The following is a 22,399-nucleotide window of genomic DNA, read 5'->3' as shown; positions in this document are numbered from 1 at the left end:
TATGGAGGTGTAGAGGAGAGAGTGTATGGAGGTGTAGAGGAGAGAGTGTATGGAGGTGTAGAGGAGTATGTGTATGGACAGTGTATGGAGGTGTAGAGGAGAGAGTGTAGGAGAGTGTATGGAGGTGTAGAGGAGAGAGTGTAGGAGAGTGTATGGAGGTGTAGAGGAGAGAGTGTAGGGACAGTGTATAGAGGTGTAGAGGAGAGTGTAGGAGAGTGCATGGAGGTGTAGAGGAGAGTGTAGGAGAGTGCAAGGAGGTGTAGAGGAGAGTGTAGGAGAGTGCATGGAGGTGTAGAGGAGAGTGTAGGAGAGTGCATGGAGGTGTAGAGGAGAGTGTAGGAGAGTGCATGGAGGTGTAGAGGAGAGTGTAGGAGAGTGTAGAGGAGAGAGTGTAGGAGAGTAGGGAGGTGTAGAGGAGTGTACGGAGGTGTAGAGGAGAGACTGTAGGAGAGTGTAGGGAGGTGTAGAGAAGAGAGTGTATGGAGGTGTAGAGGAGAGAGTGTATGGAGGTGTAGAGGAGAGAGTGTATGGAGGTGTAGAGGAGAGAATGTATGGAGGTGTAGAGGAGAGAATGTATGGAGGTGTAGAGGAGAGTGTATGGAGGCGTAGAGGAGAGAGTGTATGGAGGTGTAGAGGAGAGTGTAGGAGAGTGTATGGAGGTGTAGAGGAGTGTGTGTATGGACAGTGTATGGAGGTGTAGAGGAGAGAGTGTAGGAGAGTGTATGGAGGTGTTGAGGAGAGTGTAGGAGAGTGCATGGAGGTGTAGAGGAGTGTGTGTATGGACAGTGTATGGAGGTGTAGAGGAGAGTGTAGGAGAGTGCATGGAGGTGTAGAGGAGAGTGTAGGAGAGTGCATGGAGGTGTAGAGGAGAGTGTAGGAGAGTGCAAGGAGGTGTAGAGGAGAGAGTGTAGGAGAGTGTAGGGAGGTGTAGAGGAGAGAGTGTAGGAGAGTGTAGGGAGGTGTAGAGGAGAGAGTGTAGGAGAGTGTAGGGAGGTGTAGAGGAGAGAGTGTATGGAGGTGTAGAGGAGAGAGTGTAGGAGAGTGTATGGAGGTGTAGAGGAGAGTGTAGGAGAGTGTATGGAGGTGTAGAGGAGAGAGTGTAGGAGAGTGCATGGAGGTGTAGAGGAGAGAGTGTAGGAGAGTGCATGGAGGTGTAGAGGAGAGTGTAGGAGAGTGCATGGAGGTGTAGAGGAGAGTGTAGGAGAGTGTATGGAGGTGTAGAGCAGAGAGTGTAGGAGAATGTAGGGAGGTGTAGAGGAGAGAGTGTAGGAGAGTGTAGGGAGGTGTAGAGGAGAGAGTGTATGGAGAGTGTATGGAGGTGTAGAGGAGAGAGTGTAGGAGAGTGTAGGGAGGTGTAGAGGAGAGAGTGTATGGAGGTGTAGAGGAGAGAGTGTAGGAGAGTGTAGGGAGGTGTAGAGGAGAGAGTGTATGGAGGTGTAGAGGAGAGTGTATGGAGGTGTAGAGGAGAGAGTGTCGGAGAGTGTATGGAGGTGTAGAGGAGAGTGTAGGAGAGTGTATGGAGGTGTAGAGGAGAGAGTGTAGGAGAGTGTAGGGAGGTGTAGAGGAGAGAGTGTATGGAGGTGTAGAGGAGAGAGTGTAGGAGAGTGTAGGGAGGTGTAGAGGAGAGAGTGTATGGAGGTGTAGAGGAGAGAGTGTAGGAGAGTGTATGGAGGTGTAGAGGAGAGTGTAGGAGAGTGTATGGAGGTGTAGAGGAGAGAGTGTAGGAGAGTGCATGGAGGTGTAGAGGAGAGTGTAGGAGAGTGCATGGAGGTGTAGAGGAGAGTGTAGGAGAGTGCATGGAGGTGTAGAGGAGAGTGTAGGAGAGTGTATGGAGGTGTAGAGGAGAGAGTGTAGGAGAGTGTCGGGAGGTGTAGAGGAGAGAGTGTAGGAGAGTGTAGGGAGGTGTAGAGGAGAGAGTGTATGGAGAGTGTATGGAGGTGTAGAGGAGAGAGTGTAGGAGAGTGTAGGGAGGTGTAGAGGAGAGAGTGTAGGGAGGTGTAGGAGAGTGTATGGAGGTGTAGAGGAGAGAGTGTATGGACAGTGTATGGAGGTGTAGAGGAGAGAGTGTAGGGAGGTGTAGAGGAGAGAGTGTAGGGAGGTGTAGAGGAGAGAGTGTAGGGAGGTGTAGAGGAGAGAGTGTAGGAGAGTGTAGGGAGGTGTAGAGGAGAGAGTGTAGGAGAGTGTAGGGAGGTGTAGAGGAGAGAGTGTAGGAGAGTGTATGGAGGTGTAGAGGAGAGAGTGTAGGAGAGTGTATGGAGGTGTTGAGGAGAGAGTGTAAGAGAGTTTATGGAGGTGTTGAGGATAAAGTGTATGGAGTGTGTATGGAGGTGTTGAGGAGAGTGTGGAGGTGTAGAGGAGAGTGTAGGAGTGTGTATGGAGGTGTTGAGGAGAGAGTGTATGGAGGTGTAGAGGAGAGTATGTAGGAGAGTGTATGGAGGTGTAGAGGAAAGAGTGTATGGAGGTGTAGAGGAGAGAGTGTATGGAGGTGTAGAGGAGAGAGTGTATGGAGGTGTAGAGGAGAGAGTGTATGGAGGTGTAGAGGAGTGTGTGTATGGACAGTGTATGGAGGTGTAGAGGAGAGTGTATGGAGGTGTAGAGGAGAGTGTAGAGGAGAGTGTATGGAGGTGTAGAGGAGAGGGTAGGAGAGTGTATGGAGGTGTAGAGGAGAGTGTAGAGATGCAGTACCAGTGTTCTCCAGCAGGGTTTTGGGAGTGTTGGGCCTATTAATGATCTCCACCAGGTGAGGAAGAACCAGAGCCACATATGGCTGCATCTCCACCCCTGATACACACACACACACACACACACACACACACACACACACACACACCTGTGTAACATCACCCAACACATCAGAACAAACAGATGATCAGCAGACGGTTTAAAGTCGACTCACCCATCTGCATGCAGATCTCCCCGATGGCCCACGTGGCGTTATTACACACCGAGATAAACTCAGGGTTCAGATTCGTCCCCAAAATTGGCATGAACTCAGCTACACACACACACACAGACGCGCGTACAAGACAACACAAGATAAGCTTGTAGAAGCAACTGAATCACTAAGTTATGGAGAAGTGTGTAAGCGTAAAATATATTACCAATGCAGGGTTTGACATGAGGAAAGCAGGCTTTGGTCAGATCACCCAGCAGAGCAAAAGAGCTCTGCCTCACCTCCGGCATCGTGTCCTACACACACACACACACACACTGCTCTCTCATGACCTGGTTTTAGGGAATTCTGTTCTTTTTTTTACTGGAAATTTTGTGGAGCTATTCTCTTTCTCTCTCTCTCTCTCTGTCTCACACACACACACCTGCATGCACTGGAAGAGGAGGGTCATGATGTTGCTACGGGCGACCAGCTGATCGACGTGACCTCCGAGACCCTCGGCCAATCCGCTGAGCAGATCCAGAGCCACGATCATGAAGTCCTTATCAGGAGCCTCGTACTGATCCGGCTGCTGGCTGTACATCTGCACGTGCACACATACACAGCTTCACTTTGCATGTCAAGGACTCCATAATATCCATGGGCTTTTCATTCTCTCTTTTTTTCTCTCTCTCTCTCACACACACACACTCACTCTCACCATAGCTTGAGCAAGGGTTTTCTGCACCAGTGTAACACAGCGCTGATACACAGGCTCACAGTAGGGCAGGAAGCCGCTCTGCAGCGCCGTCGCCACTGAAGACAAACACTAAAGAGGAACACACACACACACACACACACAGAGTAGCATTTATGAAAAATTCTCTGCAAACTGCTCTGGACCTGACTGCATAACCTTCATCTGCCACATTTAGAGAACTGAAAACTAAATAAAATTTATTTGGGGAACTCCCCCCCCCAACAAAACCCTGAGCCGCTTCCCCTTCCCTGACTCCGCCCCCTAGTCTCTATGGAAGCTGTATAAGATTGAAGTTTAACACACTAAATACACACAAAAGTGCTGTGAAGCTGATCTGTGGTCTACACTTCCTGCAGTGTCTGACTTGTCCTGCGCTGCCCCCATCAGGACTTACTGTGAACTGCGTCTGTGACCTGATGTACAGGTGATGTGCAGATCTGAGGGTGTTATAATTCGGCTCTAATGCACCGTTCGTCCCGAGAGTGTGGAGAAGAGGACACTTGGACAGTCATACTGCACCGTCGCACTGTGTGTGTGAACTCAGACAATGCCAATATATAATCACCACCAGTCTCCAGAATCCGTGATAGACATTTTATATTATGCCTCTGTATCTACCGCTCCCTCTAGTCAGACGTCTCTTCATCTGTCTGACTGTTTATACAGCCATCCAATCACTTATCCATCCTTGTGTCCATTGCACAATTCATCATCTATCCATCCAGCCATTTGTCCAAGTGTCTTCCTGTCAATTTGTCCGTGTTCATCATTCTAAACGTCCTTCTATCCATCTGTCCAAGTGTCCTCTTATCCATGTCAATCATTCTAAATGTCCTTCTGTCAATCTGTCCAAGCGTTCTCTTATCCATTTGTCCATCATTCTAAATGTCCTTCTGTCAATCTGTCCAAGCATCCTCATCCATTTGTCCATCATTCTAAAATGTCCTTCTATCCATCATTCTAAATGTCCTTCTATCCATCTGTCCATCATTCTAAATGTCCTGTCAATCTGTCCAAGCATTCTCTTGTCCATCATTCTAAATGTCCTTCTGTCAATTTGTCCAAGCGTTCTCTTATCCATTTGTCCATCATTCTAAATGTACTTCTATCCATCTGTCCATCATTCTAAATGTCCTTCTGTCAATCTGTCCAAGCGTTCTCTTATCCATTTGTCCATCATTCTAAATGTCCTTCTGTCAATCTGTCCAAGCATCCTCATCCATTTGTCCATCATTCTAAAATGTCCTTCTATCCATCATTCTAAATGTCCTTCTATCCATCTGTCCATCATTCTAAATGTCCTGTCAATCTGTCCAAGCATTCTCTTGTCCATCATTCTAAATGTCCTTCTGTCAATTTGTCCAAGCGTTCTCTTATCCATTTGTCCATCATTCTAAATGTACTTCTATCCATCTGTCCATCATTCTAAATGTCCTTCTGTCAATCTGTCCAAGCGTTCTCTTATCCATTTGTCCATCATTCTAAATGTCCTTCTGTCAATCTGTCCAAGCATCCTCATCCATTTGTCCATCATTCTAAAATGTCCTTCTATCCATCATTCTAAATGTCCTTCTATCCATCTGTCCATCATTCTAAATGTCCTTCTGTCAATCTATCCAAGCATCCTCTTATCCATTTGTCCATCATTCTAAATATCCTTCTATCCATCTGTCCATCATTCTAAATGTCCTTCTATCCATCTGTCAATTGTTCTAAATATCCTGTCAATCTGTCCAAGCGTTCTCTTATCCATTCTAAATGTCCTTCTGTCAATCTATCCAAGCATCCTCTTATCCATTTGTCCATCATTCTAAATGTCCTTCTATCCATATGTCCAAGTGTCCTCTTACCCATGTCAATCATTCTAAATGTCCTTCTGTCAATCTGTCCAAGCGTTCTCTTATCCATTTGTCCATCATTCTAAAATGTCCTTCTATCCATCATTCTAAATGTCCTTCTATCCATCTGTCCATCATTCTAAATGTCCTGTCAATCTGTCCAAGCATTCTCTTGTCCATCATTCTAAATGTCCTTCTGTCAATTTGTCCAAGCGTTCTCTTATCCATTTGTCCATCATTCTAAATGTACTTCTATCCATCTGTCCATCATTCTAAATGTCCTTCTGTCAATCTGTCCAAGCATTCTCTTGTCCATCATTCTAAATGTCCTTCTATCGATCTGTCTTCCTATCTATCTGTCAATCATTCTAAATATCCTTCTGTCAATCTGTCAAGCGTCCTCTTATCCATTTGTCCATCATTCTAAATGTACTTCTATCCATCTGTCCATCATTCTAAATGTCCTTCTGTCAATCTGTCCAAGCATTCTCTTGTCCATCATTCTAAATGTCCTTCTATCGATCTGTCCTCTTATCCATCTGTCCATCATTCTAAATTTCCTGTCAATCTGTCCAAGCATTCTCTTGTCCATCATTCTAAATGTCCTTCTGTCAATCTGTCCAAGCGTTCTCTTATCCATTTGTCCATCATTCTAAATGTCCTTCTATCCATCTGTCCATCATTCTAAATATCCTTCTGTCAATCTGTCAAGCGTCCTCTTATCCATTTGTCCATCATTCTAAATGTCCTTCTGTCAATCTGTCCAAGTGTCCGCCTATCCATCTGTCAATCATTCTAAATATCCTTCTGTCAAGCGTCCTTTTATCCATTTGTCCATCATTCTAAATGTCCTTCTGTCAATCTGTCCAAGTGTCCTTCTATCCATCATTCTAAATGTCCTTCTATCCATCTGTCCATCATTCTAAATGTCCTCCTGTCAATCTGTCCAAGCATCCTTCTCTCCGTCTGTCAATCATTCTAAATGTCCTTCTATCCAAGTGTCTGTCAATTTGCCCATCACTCCAAGTGTCCCATCAGTCAAGCCATGTGCTCTTCTGTTCATCACTCCAAATGTCTGTCAATTTGTCCAGGTGTCTAAATGTAAGCGTCGATTTGACGACCCATCATCTTTCCTTTCAGATATACAGGACAAGTATTTATGTATTAAATTATCTATCCAGCCATCTGTCTATCCTACTGTTCATCAGACCTCTCACTTATCAATCGTCTCATCTAGCTCTCCAGTTATCTGTATCCACTTTCCAAGTTAATACTGATCTAATTCTCTATTCATTTATCAGTCCATCCATGTGTCTGTCCACGGTTTCAGCGTCTCACCTCCAGCAGGGGGAACAGGTCTTTATCCTCGTCCTTCAGCTCGTTCCATTTCTGAATCAGAGGAGGCATCAGCTTCTGAATGTACTCCTACCCACGGAGCACAGCCAAACAGGAAATTGTGTTTAAAGATAGGAATCGCTCGTTATCAGACTGTTTTTGTTGATTCAGTTAGCTTAATCATGATACGAGACCGGAGCTGTGATTTATATACGCTATTATGTGTGTGTGTGTGTGTGTGTGTGTGTACATACCGGCTGGTTGAGGTGATGTCCCACAGAGTCGGCGAGGGTTCCAATAGCGTCGTACAGGATGAGCAGGTTCTTGTGCTGGTATTTTCCAAAGGCAAAAACCAGAGTGTCCAGAATGAAGCTGAGATAGGGGACGAGCTCGGTGCAGGCCTCCTCCTCCAGAGTGGCGAACGCACTAGCACAGGAAGAGGGAGAGAGAGAGAGAGAGAGAAAGGTGAAAAAGGGTGAAGGCTGCACTGCTATTGTTTACTCTTAGTTACACTACGTTCAGACTGCAACCTGAAACGACCCATATCCGATTTGTTGTGAAATCCGATTTTTTTGTTAGGCTGTTCACATTACCAATTATATGAGACTTGTATGCGATCTCCAATATGAACGGAAAACGACCCAAAAGTGTCCCGCATGTGCAAATTGACACGTAATAAGCACATCTACGTAAACAAAAAAAAAAAGCGCACTCTTCAAGTTTGCAAGTAAAGCATGGAGATGAGGCGAGACCTGGCGATGTGGTTTTTGTGGTGGCGGCGGAACTCACACAATAATCTGATTAATGTGGGCAGCAGACTAATGAGACCGAAGGTGTCAAATTACTGGAAATTTCCAGAACAATCTTATAATCTTGTAATACAGGATGGTTTAAGTTATAAATCAGTTATAGAAACTGTTTTATTTAATCAGGCTAACAGATCAACATCCAGGTCCCTACCAAATCCACCATTAGCTTGATCAATTCTATAAAAGTCTATTTAAATTCTGAAAACTGTACAAATGTTGTTGTTTTCCACCAAAGAGGTGGGATTAGCCAACGCAGAATAGTGACGTTTGTCTGTTGATGACGTGTAGGTCACATGAATGCGACCTGTCCGGTCAGACTGCAGTCGCGTGTGAAAATATCGGATATGCATCGGATTTAGGACCACATATCCAAGCGGCCTGGGTCGCATGTGAAAAAATCGGATCTGTGTCGTTCAGATTGTCAATAACAAATCGGATACAGGTCGCATATGGGCAAAAAAATCGGATATGGGTCGTTTCAGAACATAGTCTATGTTTACTTCAGCAGTACTACACACACACACCTGCATGCAGCCTCCTGCACCCTCTTGTTGCCATCGAGGATGCGCTTGAGCAGCTCAGTCATGAGGGGTTTGAGGTGAGCATCAGGTGGCTGGCTCACTACCCAGTGGGCGTAGCGGCTCAGCGTCCAGCAGGCGATGGAGCGAACCAGAGCCTTCTTATCACACAGACACTGGATCAGGTGAGGGATCAGCTCAGGCAGGTACGGAACCATGCCCTGCATGCAGCCTTCATACAGAGAGAGAGGGAGAGAGAGAGAGAGAGAGACACACACACACATTTAAACTCATGGCAGTCAGGGCCAATAAAATCATCTGAAACTTTCCAATATGGTGGACGTGATGATGTATGGCGGTCACTAGCAGCAGTGGCTAATGCAGCATCTACTGCTTTTAAGGTATTTAGATGAATTGCAATATTGGAGATGAGTGTAAACGTGAGCGAGATGTACACACCCTCAGCAATGGCTCCCAGTACGAGAATTCCTGACTCCTTGATGACCCAGTCTGGGTGGAAGAGAAGCCCCTTTAACAGAGGCAGCAGGTGGGGCAGCAGCTCATCACGGAATACATTCGCCAGGACATCCAGCGCTGCTGCTGAACACTTACCTACACACACACACACCTGCATTAGTTCTCAGCACAAACAAATACACCCAAAGACAACAATCTGTCCAGTGTAGGAGGCGTGGCCTGCGTGCATCAATGTGGCTTCAGGGTTTCCCATACATAGACCATTGTGTTGCGCAGCGCCACACAATGGATTCCTATCGCCACACAATCAGACTCGCGATTTTGAAAAAAAAAAAAATTCCGTTGCGTATCGTTCCGTTCATTCATAGTGCTCTTTCTTCTCGTTCACGCGCGCGCGCATACACCCACACACAGAGACAGACGGAGAGGCGTGCTAATTAAAAATAACCAGGGATGAGAATTTTCTGCCCATCGGCGGATTTCCGACTTTCTCAGACCAAAATGATCGTTTTTGAGATCGATGTAAATCCGTTGAGAAATTTTTTGGGGGGGTGGTTTGGTTAACAATCTGTGGTCACCTTATAACGCAGACATCCCAAGTCTCCCAGAAGTTCCAGGAGCCTCCCGCATATTGATAGCGGCTCCCTGATGTCCGCAAATTGGAGAATATCTCCCGGAATCTAGAGCAAGCGAGCAAGAGCGCGCACGCGAAACAGTAATGTCTGCATCGCGCATATGACGGAGTGCGCGAGGGAGCGCGAGAGAGAGAGCGCATGCTAGACAAAGAGCATCCTGATTGGGTTACTCAGCAAAATAAGCCAATCAGCTTTCAGTGTGGGTGGGCTTTTATCTCTTTTCTCGAGGACCGAAGCTTTCAGTTGAGTCAGTGCGGCCTACAGGATCGTCATGGCAGAGAGCGAGCGCGCGCGCCCCAAAAAACCAAAGCACAAAACCCACTTCACCTCAGATTACACAAAAGAATCTCCCTGTCTAATAATCTCCCCGTCTAATAATCTCCCCGTCTAATAATCTCCCCGTCTAACAATCTCCCCGTCTAATAAGGGTAGAAAATACTGACAGTTTCGCGCGATGTACTGTTTGCAGCAGTGGTTTCAGCATCGCCCATGGTGGCTTAAATGATTGTAAAGGACATGTTGAGGTAAGGAGTGTCAGTTCATGTGCATTATATTTAGGTCTACAACAGGATGCCATGAAAAGACCAAACTTACTGAAGATTTCCGTAAAGTAACAATGTATGAATATACATCATATATATCACATATTTATCAAATACACGTCATATATGTGACGCCTCACCGAATCCAGGGACGCATGTCGGCCGAAACGAATCCGAGATAATCGCAAAAGAAGCATTTTTTTCCGAAATTTGTGATTGTTTTTTTCCATCATGTGCAAGTTGAGATCTTGAAGAATGCAATCAGTATTTCAGATAATAGATTGTTTTGTTGGAAAAGCATACATTTTTTGTTGCAAATTGTCTTGTTTTTGTCAGGACTGTAGCCTGCTGGGGGGTGTGGGTAAATTACCATATGGGCCATTCACATGATGATTTAAGTCTTTTTTTTTTTTTCGCGAATCAGCTGTATGATACGAGCTGAGCTCGTGGCTACTTAACCTGCATACAGGCGTGTGATTTCACTACGGAATGAGCAAGATAAACAGAGCGCAGAGGAGCAAACACCGCGAAGCAAACAGACACACAGTATTTACATCGGAGACGACCATTTCTAGCAAAAAAAACCCAACCAAAAGGAAGCTAGGATTACATTCCATCGGAGGCATTGGTGTGTGCAAGGCGCCGTTTCTCTTTCTGATGGGGTGAGTTTATTAATCTAAGGCTGTGTGGTTATTTTTGCATGTAACGGAGAGTGCTGTGGTTTGGTTAAGACTAGGTCACAATCGGACGTACGATTTTTTGGCGTTTCCCAAATCGCTGCGTTTTTTTTTTGTTCATGGAGAAAGATGCGCGTTGGCTGTAAGTTTGTCTTGCAACCTGAAAAAAACGTAAGCGCCCGTAGAGTTTGTTTGACATGACAAAGAACCTCTGTGGCCGGTCCACGGCTCGAAAATCAGCACGTCACACGCGCGCTCTCGTGCGTTTCATGCGCTCTCGTGCGTTTCTTGCGTTTTTTGCATGTAGACCGGCTGTAGGAGCACGTACCGTATGGCCGGTTGTGACCGAGGCTTTACATGAAACTAGTGTTGTGTTATTATCGTGCTATCTTTCTTTCTTACGGTGTGAGTAATTTTTCAACCACAAAACGTTAAAGTATACTTTAGGACTTATTGTTGTACTTCATAATTGTGTTGGGCATACTTTGCATGGAAGGAAAATTGACGTGGTGATCTTTGTTTACATGAAAGTAGCATCGTGCTAGCTCATAGGGGGTAGGGCTTTCCTTAATGTCATGCAAATAAGCACCATTATGTGGCCGCCCTGCACCCAGAGTAGCTGAGATGGAAAACTTTGAGGGCGATTTTCTCCCTTTTCTGTTTTAAGAAGTATACACTTTCAAAAGGCCACACATTCTTCAAATATTGTCAGATCTCCACATGGAAGGCATCACTGGAAAGCTTAGAAACTGCACTTTCTGAATCTGTCAATAACTCAAAATGCCCCCGGGCCGACATGTGTCCCTGGATTCTGGATTTGGGCACATATACGTGCGTATCTTTTATAAATGGGGTTAGCTTATCTAATGTAGCATGTTGGGGAGAATCATACCGTAGTATCATATCTATATTTCTGATAAAATTTTAGGTATGATACCGTGTATAACTCTCCTACTTATTCAGGGCTTTCCACAAGCGCCGGCTGCCGGCCACACAATTAAGTCCAGCCGGCTACTTTAAATGACTATTAATTTTGTAGCCCACAGGCTCTAAATGTTAATTTTCGATTTTAATAAAATTAAATGTTTCTCTAACGGACTGACAATAATGTCAAACTGAACCGCACTCATTTAAGTTATGATTCGCGCCGTTTGTACCGATAATAACCACAAATTCCCTGCAGACTTCGTTGATCAAGGGAGAGTAACTCATCCGCGGCCCCGACATGCGGTATGTGTGCGCGCGCACTCGGCGGAGGCAGTAGTGTGTCGGGGCTGTCGGAGGGAACAGAAGCAGAGATAACGCTTATTTTGTCTCCGGTAAACCAGTCTTCTCTCGTTCAATTACGTGCTGGCATCAAAAGACACCGTTGGTTGTAAATGAAACCAAACTGAGTGGTTGGAGTGTATTTTCATACACAAATGGAGAAATGTTGGCTGAGTGTGTAATTGTGTAGCCCCACTGCAGACCGTTGTCGTTGTTAATTCATAGCATGCTCAGCTGCGTGAATGTGTCATGCACCGAAAATAAGAGATTTACAAGCCAGGAACGCCTCATGATGCAATATGTGAGCTCGTATAGCCTATTACTGATTATTTTCGGTGCGCAAATCACAGTTTTCATTGGTGCATTAGCGTCTGGCATACAGTAATGAATAAAAAAAGATGCAATATGTTGTAATAATAATAATAATAATAATAATAATAAAGCAAATGTCTGAGAAATTAATATAGCTTGTCTATGATGCAGGCATACTTAGGCTAATAATAATAATAATAATATGAACCTTTTTTTGAATAATGCTCTCCTGCAATAAATAAATGGTCTGTGGAAAATACATTTAATCCTAGGAACTGCGTGCACAGGAGTTTATTTTGTGTTTCCTCCCCCCGGCTGGCTACTCATTTGTCATGGCTGGCTAGTATGAGCCTTACACTACGTTCACACTGCAGGCTGAAGTGACTCAAATCCGATCTTTTCGCCCATATGTGACCCGTATCCGATCTTTTATTGACAATATGAACGACACAGATCCGATTTTTTCAAATCCGACCCAGGCCGTTTGGATATGTGGTGCTAATTCCGATTCCTATCCGATCTTTTCATATGCGACTTCAGTCTGAACCGCCAGGTCGCATTCATCCGACTTACACGTCATCAACAAGCCACAAACGTCACTATTCTGCGCTGAAATACTGTAGGCGGCGGGTCTCTCAAAAAAAGTTACAACAACATGGCTTTGATGTTGCTTTGAACGGAGGTTGCAGTCACTACCCCGCAGAATGCCTGAGCCAAACCCCTTGCCCTCTTCCTTCTCAACCTCCTCCTTAACATCAGGCTATTGTGCATGTTCTGGCTCCGTCGCAACAACAACTGCATCATCGCCAGGTACTCCATGCTGGCTACTGTCATACACAGGAAACTTTAGGTTACTTCCGTAAACACTGGCCATGCTCACTGCGTGTGACGTCGTCGTATCCTGCAATGCGCATGCGGAACACTTTTAGGTCGCTTTTCGTTCATACTGAGGATCACATACAAGTCGCATATATTTGTTAATGTGAACGACCTCACAAAAAAATCGGAATTGAGCATTAAGCCTTGCAGTGTGAACGTAGTGCTAGTGGAAAGCCCTGTTATTGCTCATTTCATAGGGGGACGGGGGGAATTGCTGGCATGTGCCGCGCGGGAGCATCTGCCTAAATTTTTTAGGCCGAGATGAACTTAGTTTTTTATTAAAAAAAAAAATTCCAATATGTAATGCCAATTGTACATGCCTGTTCTTTAACTTAAAATCACCATCTTGATCTTCACATTGACCGTATGGTACATGCATTACATTACACAACATCCTGTCCAGATAAAACCTCGTTAGTCCACACAGCAGTTGAAAGGGAAGTGATGTGATGTTGGATGTTGCCTGCTTACATGGATTAAAGCAAAAAAAAAAAAAAAAATCATTTATTTATTTAGGCCTATCTAGCGCAACAACTTATTCCTTTACATATACTCAAACATAGCACAAGAAAGGGTTCAACAACAGGCAATCACTAGCCTGGCAAGCCAGAATAAATGTGAATATTTAGTCTGGTCTGGGTTGTAGACATTTCTGAAGGGTGTGGGAGGAACAACCTGCTGTCTTTCAAACTGTCTCTGTGCGTATAGAGGATTTCGACGTGACGTCACAGGTGACGTGACGCCCCGGTGTCCGCCATTTTGAAGGTCAAGATAGCTAATGTCAACAACATAGTAGCTAGTATGTTACTGTAGCAATGTTTACGTTCAGTCATTCGGATGACTGTTAAAACCTTTCAGTCCCAAGTTTTTCCTTTACTGTATTTACTAGTTTACGGAGCTAGCGCGCTAGCTCGGGCAGGCTGGGAGCGAGCGCGCTAGCTCCGTAAACTAGTAAATCCAGTAAAGGAAAAACTTGAGACTGAAAGGTTTTAACAGTCATCCAAATGACTGAACGTAAACATTGCTACAGTAACATACCAGCTACTATGTTGTTGACATTAGCTAGTGCTAACAGCTAGCTGCTAGTGCACTGCTACAACTACACCGACCCTAATAATACAGTTCTTGGTCATTGCCTGGTAACAGCAAATTTATAACGGGCCATGTCTCAACAGACTAAGAAGTTATTTCAATGACATTTAATAACATTTTGTTTATCCTGAGGACCGACATTAAATGAAAATGTGAACAAACCTTAGCTGTAATAAGATGGCGACCACCGGCTCCAGGGCCGACCCGCTGATGTAGGCATGTTACCCAGCCTGACACAAAATATTTGTAGGCATCCAAACTCTTATACGCTTTCAGATCAATACCTGTGTATGGCGATGGGTTTTTAACGACATAGGTATACAGATCATGTGGGCCGAAGTCAGGTAAAGACGAGGGCTTCGTGTACTTCCGTACGTCAGTGAACAATCCTGGTGGAAGCAGGTAAACGTCGTTTTCTAAGCCTGCTAACCTCAATTTTTGCAAATACCTCTCCCTCTGCTCGCCCTGTAAATGCCCTACGTTGCTGGATAGTGAAGGTGTTTTCTGCATCTCGCTCCTTTTTCTATGTTTTTCGTTTGTCGCCTTCCTCGCATTCAAACTGATTCGAGCCGTGACGTCCAAAATGGCAGCCTAACGATGCATCACATGACTTGGTCACGTGGGTGAAAAACCTCAATAGGCTCCAAGGGGAACACCTGGCAGCCTGCTTACGAATCTCCATAAATGGTCCCGAACCCAATGACTTCCCTTACGATAGGGCACTTGAGGGTTTTTTTTTCAGGAAGCCACGCAGAATTAAATGTTCTGATAGGGCATGCAGGCTTTGCACCAATCAGGGTAATGCGTTTTCATTATTGTTAGTTGCCTTAAGTGGTTTATTACATCTAATTATGATATTTTATTTTATTATTATTTTGTTGTTACATTATACTATTTATTTCATTTTAGTATCCAGCTTGTTTTTTGCAATTTATTCCTTGAATGTCAACTAAAAAATGATTGAAAGATTGCCACCAAAAAGGCAAAAAACTAAACTTGAACTTCAATTTTGGTGAGTAATTTTCATAAATTTAAAAGACGGGTTTTCCACCAACATCAAGCCCAGCAAACTAATGGCCTGCCCTGTAATGTAAAGTTGGGTCGAGGAATGAAACCAGGCAGGGTTCTGGGAAAAATGGTTTTAGCTGTCTTCTCTTAAAGAACTTAGAATTTAGATTGAACTGAATAATCTCAAATGCTTCTTGTAGCTTTAAAATAGTCCCAGCAGGTGACTCTGAAGAAAAATACTGTGTGTTTGAACACCGCCTGCTGTAAACACTTTGCATACACCCCAATGACCGACTCCACCGACCGCCACGACACCACCGTGCACGATTCCCTCATCGGACAGTGGGGCACCAACAAACTGCTACCTGGTCTGTGGGAAACACTGGGCTTGTAGGTCTGTACCTCACAGTATGTTACACACACAGCCCTCGCTACTCACGCAGGTTCCAGTCAGACAGAGTGTCATCGTCATCATCCTCATCTTCGTCTATGTCCTCGTCCTCCTGTCCCTCTCCTCCTTCATGCTGCAGTGTGACGGTCCGAGACTTGTGGAAGCGCGGCTTTATGTCCTGCTCGCTGTCCGGGATCGTATCATCCTCCTCCACATCACCCTACAGAGAAAGAGAGAGAGAGAGAGAGAGGCAGAAAAATACACAGTGACACACACACACACACACAGTGCTCAGTTCCTGTGAGGTCGACACTTACCTTCAGCAGGATGATGTCAATCTCTGAATACTTCATCCCATTCACCAGGATAGGAATAAGTCTACACACACACACACACACACACACACACACACACACACACACCCCCTCTTTAACACCGACATCCCGTGTAAGAGCACAGCTGTTAATAATATAATATTTAATATATCAACATGTATAGACTTTGAGAAAGTCCATTATCCTGCCATATTAAAGGAAAAGGCAACTTTTGTACAAAACCAGGTGTGTAATAGGAGAAAAACATGTACGTAATCAATTCCATTAATTATTTCCATTATATATCGAACATGAAAAAATATTTTTAACTTTGAAATCATGAATTGACACAGAGGAGTCGAAGTTGGAGGAGGCAGCCATTTTGAGATTGTGGGCAACTATAAACCAATCAGAATCTTTCGTTAATGCGCCTCCCTCTGATCTGTGACGTCACTGGGCCCATGAAAACAGTGTTTACAGACAGATCACTGTGATTAGGAGTCCCGGCGGGCGGCTTGTATTCGATTCGTTTATATCCCGACCTTGTCAGCTGTCAGATTTATGTTCATGGACCCGGTAAGCTGGTAAATAATATTTATTTATTTTTTTCTTTACCAAATTCTAACAGAAAACGAGAGCGCCCGAAAGGGAAAACCGAGCCGAGCCGCTTCACGCATGCGCAGTAGGCTTGGTAGGACAAATCCAAACAGGAGTCATTCAGGATTCAGCCATGTTTTTGCTCCGTGTTTTTACTCGACCAGAGTTCTACAGTATTATGAGCTTTAAGTTGCATAAATAAAACCATTTGGTGAAACTTTGAAGAAGCGATTGTACTGGTTTTTTACCTTATTACCATGAAGCACTGAAGAGTTATTTTCAGTGGTGGGCCGCATGACGTCACGCAGTAGATCAATATGGCGGAACGCATCTTCGCTGAGCTCAGTGCAAGCCCAGATTATTAAAAGTTAAAAGATACTGTTATGCGGTCTGTTCTTTCTCTATAAACTCCATGATCGATTACTTTATATATTTATCTATCTATTTGTGGTGATTTTGTACAAAAGTTGCCTTTAAGAATGGACTGTACCACTGCGAGAGAGACTGGGGGGGGAGATGTACTCACTGTACCAGGTGACCTGATAGAGCTTCTTTACAGATGGGCTGTTCAGCCAGAGTGAGCCAGAACTCACACGCTTCCAGAGCCACGTTCTCATCTGGGTCCTGAGTGCGCTGGAGCATGTACTGTGTGTGTGTGTGTGTGTGTGTGTGTGTGTGTATGGGAGAGAGAGAGAGAGAGAGAGAGAGAGAGAGAGAGAGGAAAAGAAAAAAAATGGAGTGAAAAATGCAATCTACATCATAATAATAATAATCTCTCTCTCTCTCTCGCTGGCTCACCTGGATGATGCTGTGCATGTGCGGGATGAGACGGTCTATACGGACCTCCAGCAGCATCACCAGCGCCCTGCACACGTTCTTCCTCACCTCCGAGTCTTCATCACCCGCCAGCACAAACAGGGACTGAGACGGAGAAGGGGAAAGGTTTAAACTCCAATAAAGGCTAATAAAAGCGTGAATAACCAGGCTGGGGTTGGCTCTAGTCTCACCTCTATGAAGGTGTCGATGTTGTCCATCAGAGCCTGAGCTCGGCCGATGATGAACTGATTCACACACGCTATAGCATGAGACCTGGGGGCATTAAATTACACATCACACCAGTGAAATGCTGCTCAACAGCATAAATATTACACCATCACCAGCCTCTAGCAGGACAGAGAGAGAGAGAGAGGGGGGGGCAGAGAGAGAGAGGAGGCAGAGAGAGAGGGGGGGCAGAGCCAGAGAGAGAGAGAGAGAGAGAGAGAGAGAGAGAGAGGAGGCAGAGACAGAGAGACAGGCAGAGCAGCAGAGACAGAGAGACATGTGCAAAGAGAGAGAGAGAGAGAGAGAGAGAGAGAGAGAGAGAGAGAGAGAGAGAGAGACAGGCAGAGTGTGTGACAGAGAGCCAGAGAGAGAGAGGCAGAGCCAGAGAGAGAGAGACAGGCAGAGTGTGTGACAGAGAGCCAGAGAGAGAGAGGCAGAGCCAGAGAGAGAGAGACAGGCAGAGTGTGTGACAGAGAGCCAGAGAGAGAGAGGCAGAGCCAGAGAGAGAGAGACAGGCAGAGTGGCAGAGTCAGAAAGAGATAGACAGGCAGAGAGAGAGAGGCAGAAACGGAGAGAGAGACAGGCAGGCAGAGTGTGTGACAGAGAGCCAGAGAGAGAGAGAGAGAGAGCGAGAGAGAGAGGAGGCAGAGACAGAGAGACAGGCAGAGCAGCAGAGAGAGAGAGACATGTGCAAAGAGAGAGAGAGAGAGACAAGCAGGCAGAGTGTGTGACAGAGAGCCAGAGAGAGAGACACACAGAGAGAGAGAGGCAGAGCCAGAGAGAGAGAGAGAGAGACAGGCAGAGCGGCAGAGTCAGAAAGAGATAGACAGGCAGAGAGAGAGAGAGAGAGAGAGACACACACACATGCAGAGAGAGGGAAAGAGAGGCAGAAACAGAGAGAGGGAGACAGGCAGGCAGAGTGTGCGACAGAGCCAGAGAGAGAGAGACACAAAGAGAGAGAGGCAGAGACAGAGCAAGAGAGAGAGAGAGAGAGAGAGAGAGAGAGACACAGGCAGAGTGGCAGAGCCAGAGAGAGAGATAGACAAGCAGAGAGAGAGAGAGAGAGAGAGACACAGACAGAGACACAGACAGACAGGCAGGCAGTGTGTGTGACAGAGAGAGAGAGAGAGAGAGAGAGAGAGAGAGAGAGAGAGAGAGAGAGAGACAGGCAGAGCAGCAGAGACAGAGAGAGATAGACACATGCAGAGAGAGGGAAGAGAGAGAGACAGAAAGAGAGACAGACAGGCAGGCAGAGTGTGTGACAGAGAGACAGAGAGAGAGGCAGAGACAGAGAGAGGCAGAGGCAGAGACAGAGAGAGGCAGAGGCAGAGAGAGAGAGGCAGAGACAGAGAGAGAGAGGCAGAGAGAGAGAGGCAGAGACAGAGAGAGAGAGGCAGAGACAGAGAGAGGCAGAGACAGAGAGAGGCAGAGACAGAGAGAGAGAGGCAGAGACAGAGAGAGAGAGGCAGAGACAGAGAGAGGCAGAGACAGAGAGAGGCAGAGACAGAGAGAGGCAGAGACAGAGAGAGGCAGAGACAGAGAGAGAGAGACCTGATCTTGGGGCTGCAGTGTTTGAAGAATTGCAGGAATTTGGGGATCATGATGTTGAGAGGACGATTCAGAGCGTCGCTGTCCAACAGCTCAGACGAGTCCTCACAGATCTTCTGTAATGCACCGAACGAGCCCTACACACACACACACTTTAATCAGTCACACACAGCCTACAATAACCTCATTAGACACCAGACACATACCCCTTTTCCACCAAATCAGTTCCAGGGCTGGTTCAGGGCCAGTGCTGGTGCTGGGTCACAACTCGTTCAACTCGCGATCCAGCTGAGAACCAGTTTGCTTTTCCATCGCTCACGGTGCTAAGGGAAGCCACGTCATTACGTCGCTGTATACGTCAGTTACGTCGCTACGTTTGCATAAACCTTGGCGTGAATATCGAAGCAAAAACAACACGGAGAAGAAGCAGCAACAATAATAATAATAATAATAATGGATGACTTCGCGTTTGTACAGCTGCTGCTTCTCGTCGCTTAAAAATGGCGATCTTTAGGGGGCGTCGTGGCTCAGGTGGTTAAGGCGCCATACCATGAATGCGGGCGACCCGGGTTCGATTCCGGCCCGAGGTCATTTCCCGATCCCTTCCCGTCTCTCTCCCGCTCATTTCCTGTCTCTACACTGTCCTATCCAATAAAGGTGCAAAAAGCCCAAAAAAATATCTTTAAAAAAAAAAAAAAAATGGCGATCTTTCTCGGTCTTGTTATTGTTGTTGGTCTTAACAACTCCGCCCCCCCCCCGCTGACGTAAGCGGTTCTTTCCTCTGGCCCAGCAGAGAGTTGGTGCTAGCCTGGAACCGGTTTTTCTGGCCCCAGAGCCAGTTCTTTGTCAGTGGAAACAGAAAACCCGGTTCCAAACTAAGCACTGGCCCCGAACCAGCCCTGGAACTGCTTTGGTGGAAAAGGGGCAGTAAAGCTACAGACACTTTAGACATGACAGGATCCGTGTGTGTTACCTCACAGGTGTTGTAATCCTCAGAGTTGAGCAGGTTACAGAGCTGAGGCAGGAGCTCAGGCCACATCTGCAGCTCACCTTTAGACGCTATAGTGGTGATCAGAATCCCTACACACACACACACACACACACACACACACACACACACACACTATTCACTAAACCTTGCTCCGTTGGATGGAACAGTATCTACACACAGACGTTAAACATTCAGGACTTTATTCCTTGTAAATTGGATGAATAAATTTCCCCAAACTCTGACCCGTCTGTAGGGAATAACACTCTCAGTGTCGTGCTGTTAGAGGGAAATAATCAGCGCTGGCGTGGGGTGATGACACGGAGTCACTGTTACCACACTGAAGCTGATTATTTTCCTCTAATGGCATGTTCCAAAGTGCTTTATTCCTCCACAGCATTCTGCAGATGACAAAGTTAATAATAAAAGAATAACACGTCGTACTCGTTATCCATTTATAGTTACGTTTACGTCACACACACCGATGGTGGCGCGGATGAGGGGCGACGGGTCTCCGATGTTGTTGAGACACTCCTGTTTGATGAAGTCGGCTACGGCAGGAGGGAAACTCTGATAGTGAGCCTTCACGTTGTTCTTCAGGATCAAACCGCTGAGAGAGCGAGTCGGCTCATCTGCGCGCGCACACACACACACACACGATCAATACATCACAGAAAACTGATTACACAAACAGGCTGAAAGGTGAAAGGACTCACCTTCAGATTTGAGACTCGTGAGGACAAAGATGAGGTAATTGTTGAAGTCAGGGTATTGATTGAGCTGCTCCAATTTCTGTCACAACGCTCGCTAAGGAAACTTATTTTACAACAACAACAATCACAACAACTTGAACTACACCTGGGAAGAGGGAAAAAAAAGCTGTAAAAATTTTACCGGGACGAAGATGGGAATGAAAAAACTCTGCATTTGAGTAAAACTCGTAACTCGAATCTCCAACAAAGAAACGGCAAATAAATCCCCTCAGGACGGTCTCTTAACCCTCGAGCTCAGGGAGTAACACCGAACCAACACGGCCATAAAGTTGTTTTTATTATAAATTCTCTCTCTCAAAATGTCCAGAAATCAAAAATGAAAATTCGTAATTCCGAATTCCTGCTTTCAAAATAAACCCGTCCTTCGAACTGACATGAGTTAATGTCACAGTACAACCCCGATTCCAAAAAGTTGGGACAAAGAACAAATTGTAAATAAAAACGGAATGCAATGATGTGGAAGTTTCAAAATTCCATATTTTATTCAGAATAGAACAGATGACATATCAAATGTTTAAACTGAGAAAATGTATCATTTAAAGAGAAAAATTAGGTGATTTTAAATTTCATGACAACAACACATCTCAAAAAAGTTGGGACAAGGCCATGTTTCCCACTGTGAGACATCCCCTTTTCTCTTTACAACAGTCTGTAAACGTCTGGGGACTGAGGAGACAAGTTGCTCAAGTTTAGGGATAGGAATGTTAACCCATTCTTGTCTAATGTAGGATTCTAGTTGCTCAACTGTCTTAGGTCTTTTTTGTCGTATCTTCCGTTTTATGATGCGCCAAATGTTTTCTATGGGTGAAAGATCTGGACTGCAGGCTGGCCAGTTCAGTACCCGGACCCTTCTTCTACGCAGCCATGATGCTGTAATTGATGCAGTATGTGGTTTGGCATTGTCATGTTGGAAAATGCAAGGTCTTCCCTGAAAGAGACGTCGTCTGGATGGGAGCATATGTTGCTCTAGAACCTGGATATACCTTTCAGCATTGATGGTGTCTTTCCAGATGTGTAAGCTGCCCATGCCACACGCACTAATGCAACCCCATACCATCAGAGATGCAGGCTTCTGAACTGAGCGCTGATAACAACTTGGGTCGTCCTTCTCCTCTTTAGTCCGAATGACACGGCGTCCCTGATTTCCATAAAGAACTTCAAATTTTGATTCGTCTGACCACAGAACAGTTTTCCACTTTGCCACAGTCCATTTTAAATGAGCCTTGGCCCAGAGAAGACGTCTGCGCTTCTGGATCGTGTTTAGATACGGCTTCTTCTTTGAACTATAGAGTTTTAGCTGGCAACGGCGGATGGCACGGTGAATTGTGTTCACAGATAATGTTCTCTGGAAATATTCCTGAGCCCATTTTGTGATTTCCAATACAGAAGCATGCCTGTATGTGATGCAGTGCCGTCTAAGGGCCCGAAGATCACGGGCACCCAGTATGGTTTTCCGGCCTTGACCCTTACGCACAGAGATTCTTCCAGATTCTCTGAATCTTTTGATGATATTATGCACTGGAGATGATGATATGTTCAAACTCTTGGCAATTTTACACTGTCGAACTCCTTTCTGATATTGCTCCACTATTTGTCGGCGCAGAATTAGGGGGATTGGTGATCCTCTTCCCATCTTTACTTCTGAGAGCCGCTGCCACTCCAAGATGCTCTTTTTATACCCAGTCATGTTAATGACCTATTGCCAATTGACCTAATGAGTTGCAATT

At 45.4% G+C, this 22,399-nt stretch overlaps 1 protein-coding gene across 2 annotated transcripts in view; it reads right to left on the bottom strand.

Moving 5' to 3' along the window:
* tnpo2b (transportin 2b) overlaps positions 1 to 22,399 on the bottom strand; it is a 43,623-nt gene that overhangs the window by 18,109 nt on the left and 3,115 nt on the right. Inside the window, exons 3-20 of one of the 2 annotated variants that reach the window (XM_060899126.1) lie at positions 20,616 to 20,691; positions 20,382 to 20,531; positions 19,885 to 19,991; positions 18,915 to 19,048; positions 17,330 to 17,411; positions 17,121 to 17,243; positions 16,849 to 16,967; positions 15,729 to 15,789; positions 15,460 to 15,631; positions 8,592 to 8,744; positions 8,139 to 8,364; positions 7,060 to 7,231; positions 6,809 to 6,895; positions 3,594 to 3,701; positions 3,318 to 3,476; positions 3,102 to 3,189; positions 2,897 to 2,995; positions 2,686 to 2,781 (exon numbers count right to left, since the gene is read on the bottom strand). In XM_060899126.1, coding sequence (XP_060755109.1) covers positions 2,686 to 2,781; positions 2,897 to 2,995; positions 3,102 to 3,189; positions 3,318 to 3,476; positions 3,594 to 3,701; positions 6,809 to 6,895; positions 7,060 to 7,231; positions 8,139 to 8,364; positions 8,592 to 8,744; positions 15,460 to 15,631; positions 15,729 to 15,789; positions 16,849 to 16,967; positions 17,121 to 17,243; positions 17,330 to 17,411; positions 18,915 to 19,048; positions 19,885 to 19,991; positions 20,382 to 20,531; positions 20,616 to 20,691 — 2,212 coding nt within the window. Of the gene's footprint in view, positions 1 to 2,685; positions 2,782 to 2,896; positions 2,996 to 3,101; positions 3,190 to 3,317; positions 3,477 to 3,593; positions 3,702 to 6,808; positions 6,896 to 7,059; positions 7,232 to 8,138; positions 8,365 to 8,591; positions 8,745 to 15,459; positions 15,632 to 15,728; positions 15,790 to 16,848; positions 16,968 to 17,120; positions 17,244 to 17,329; positions 17,412 to 18,914; positions 19,049 to 19,884; positions 19,992 to 20,381; positions 20,532 to 20,615; positions 20,692 to 22,399 lie in introns of those variants that run through there. The other variant, XM_060899127.1, reaches the window with a different exon arrangement.

Source organism: Neoarius graeffei, chromosome 18 (assembly GCF_027579695.1).
Source record: "Neoarius graeffei isolate fNeoGra1 chromosome 18, fNeoGra1.pri, whole genome shotgun sequence".
Lineage (NCBI taxonomy): Eukaryota > Metazoa > Chordata > Actinopteri > Siluriformes > Ariidae > Neoarius > Neoarius graeffei.
Note: the sequence above shows the minus strand (reverse complement) of the source record. Positions and strands in the feature narration are given on the sequence as shown.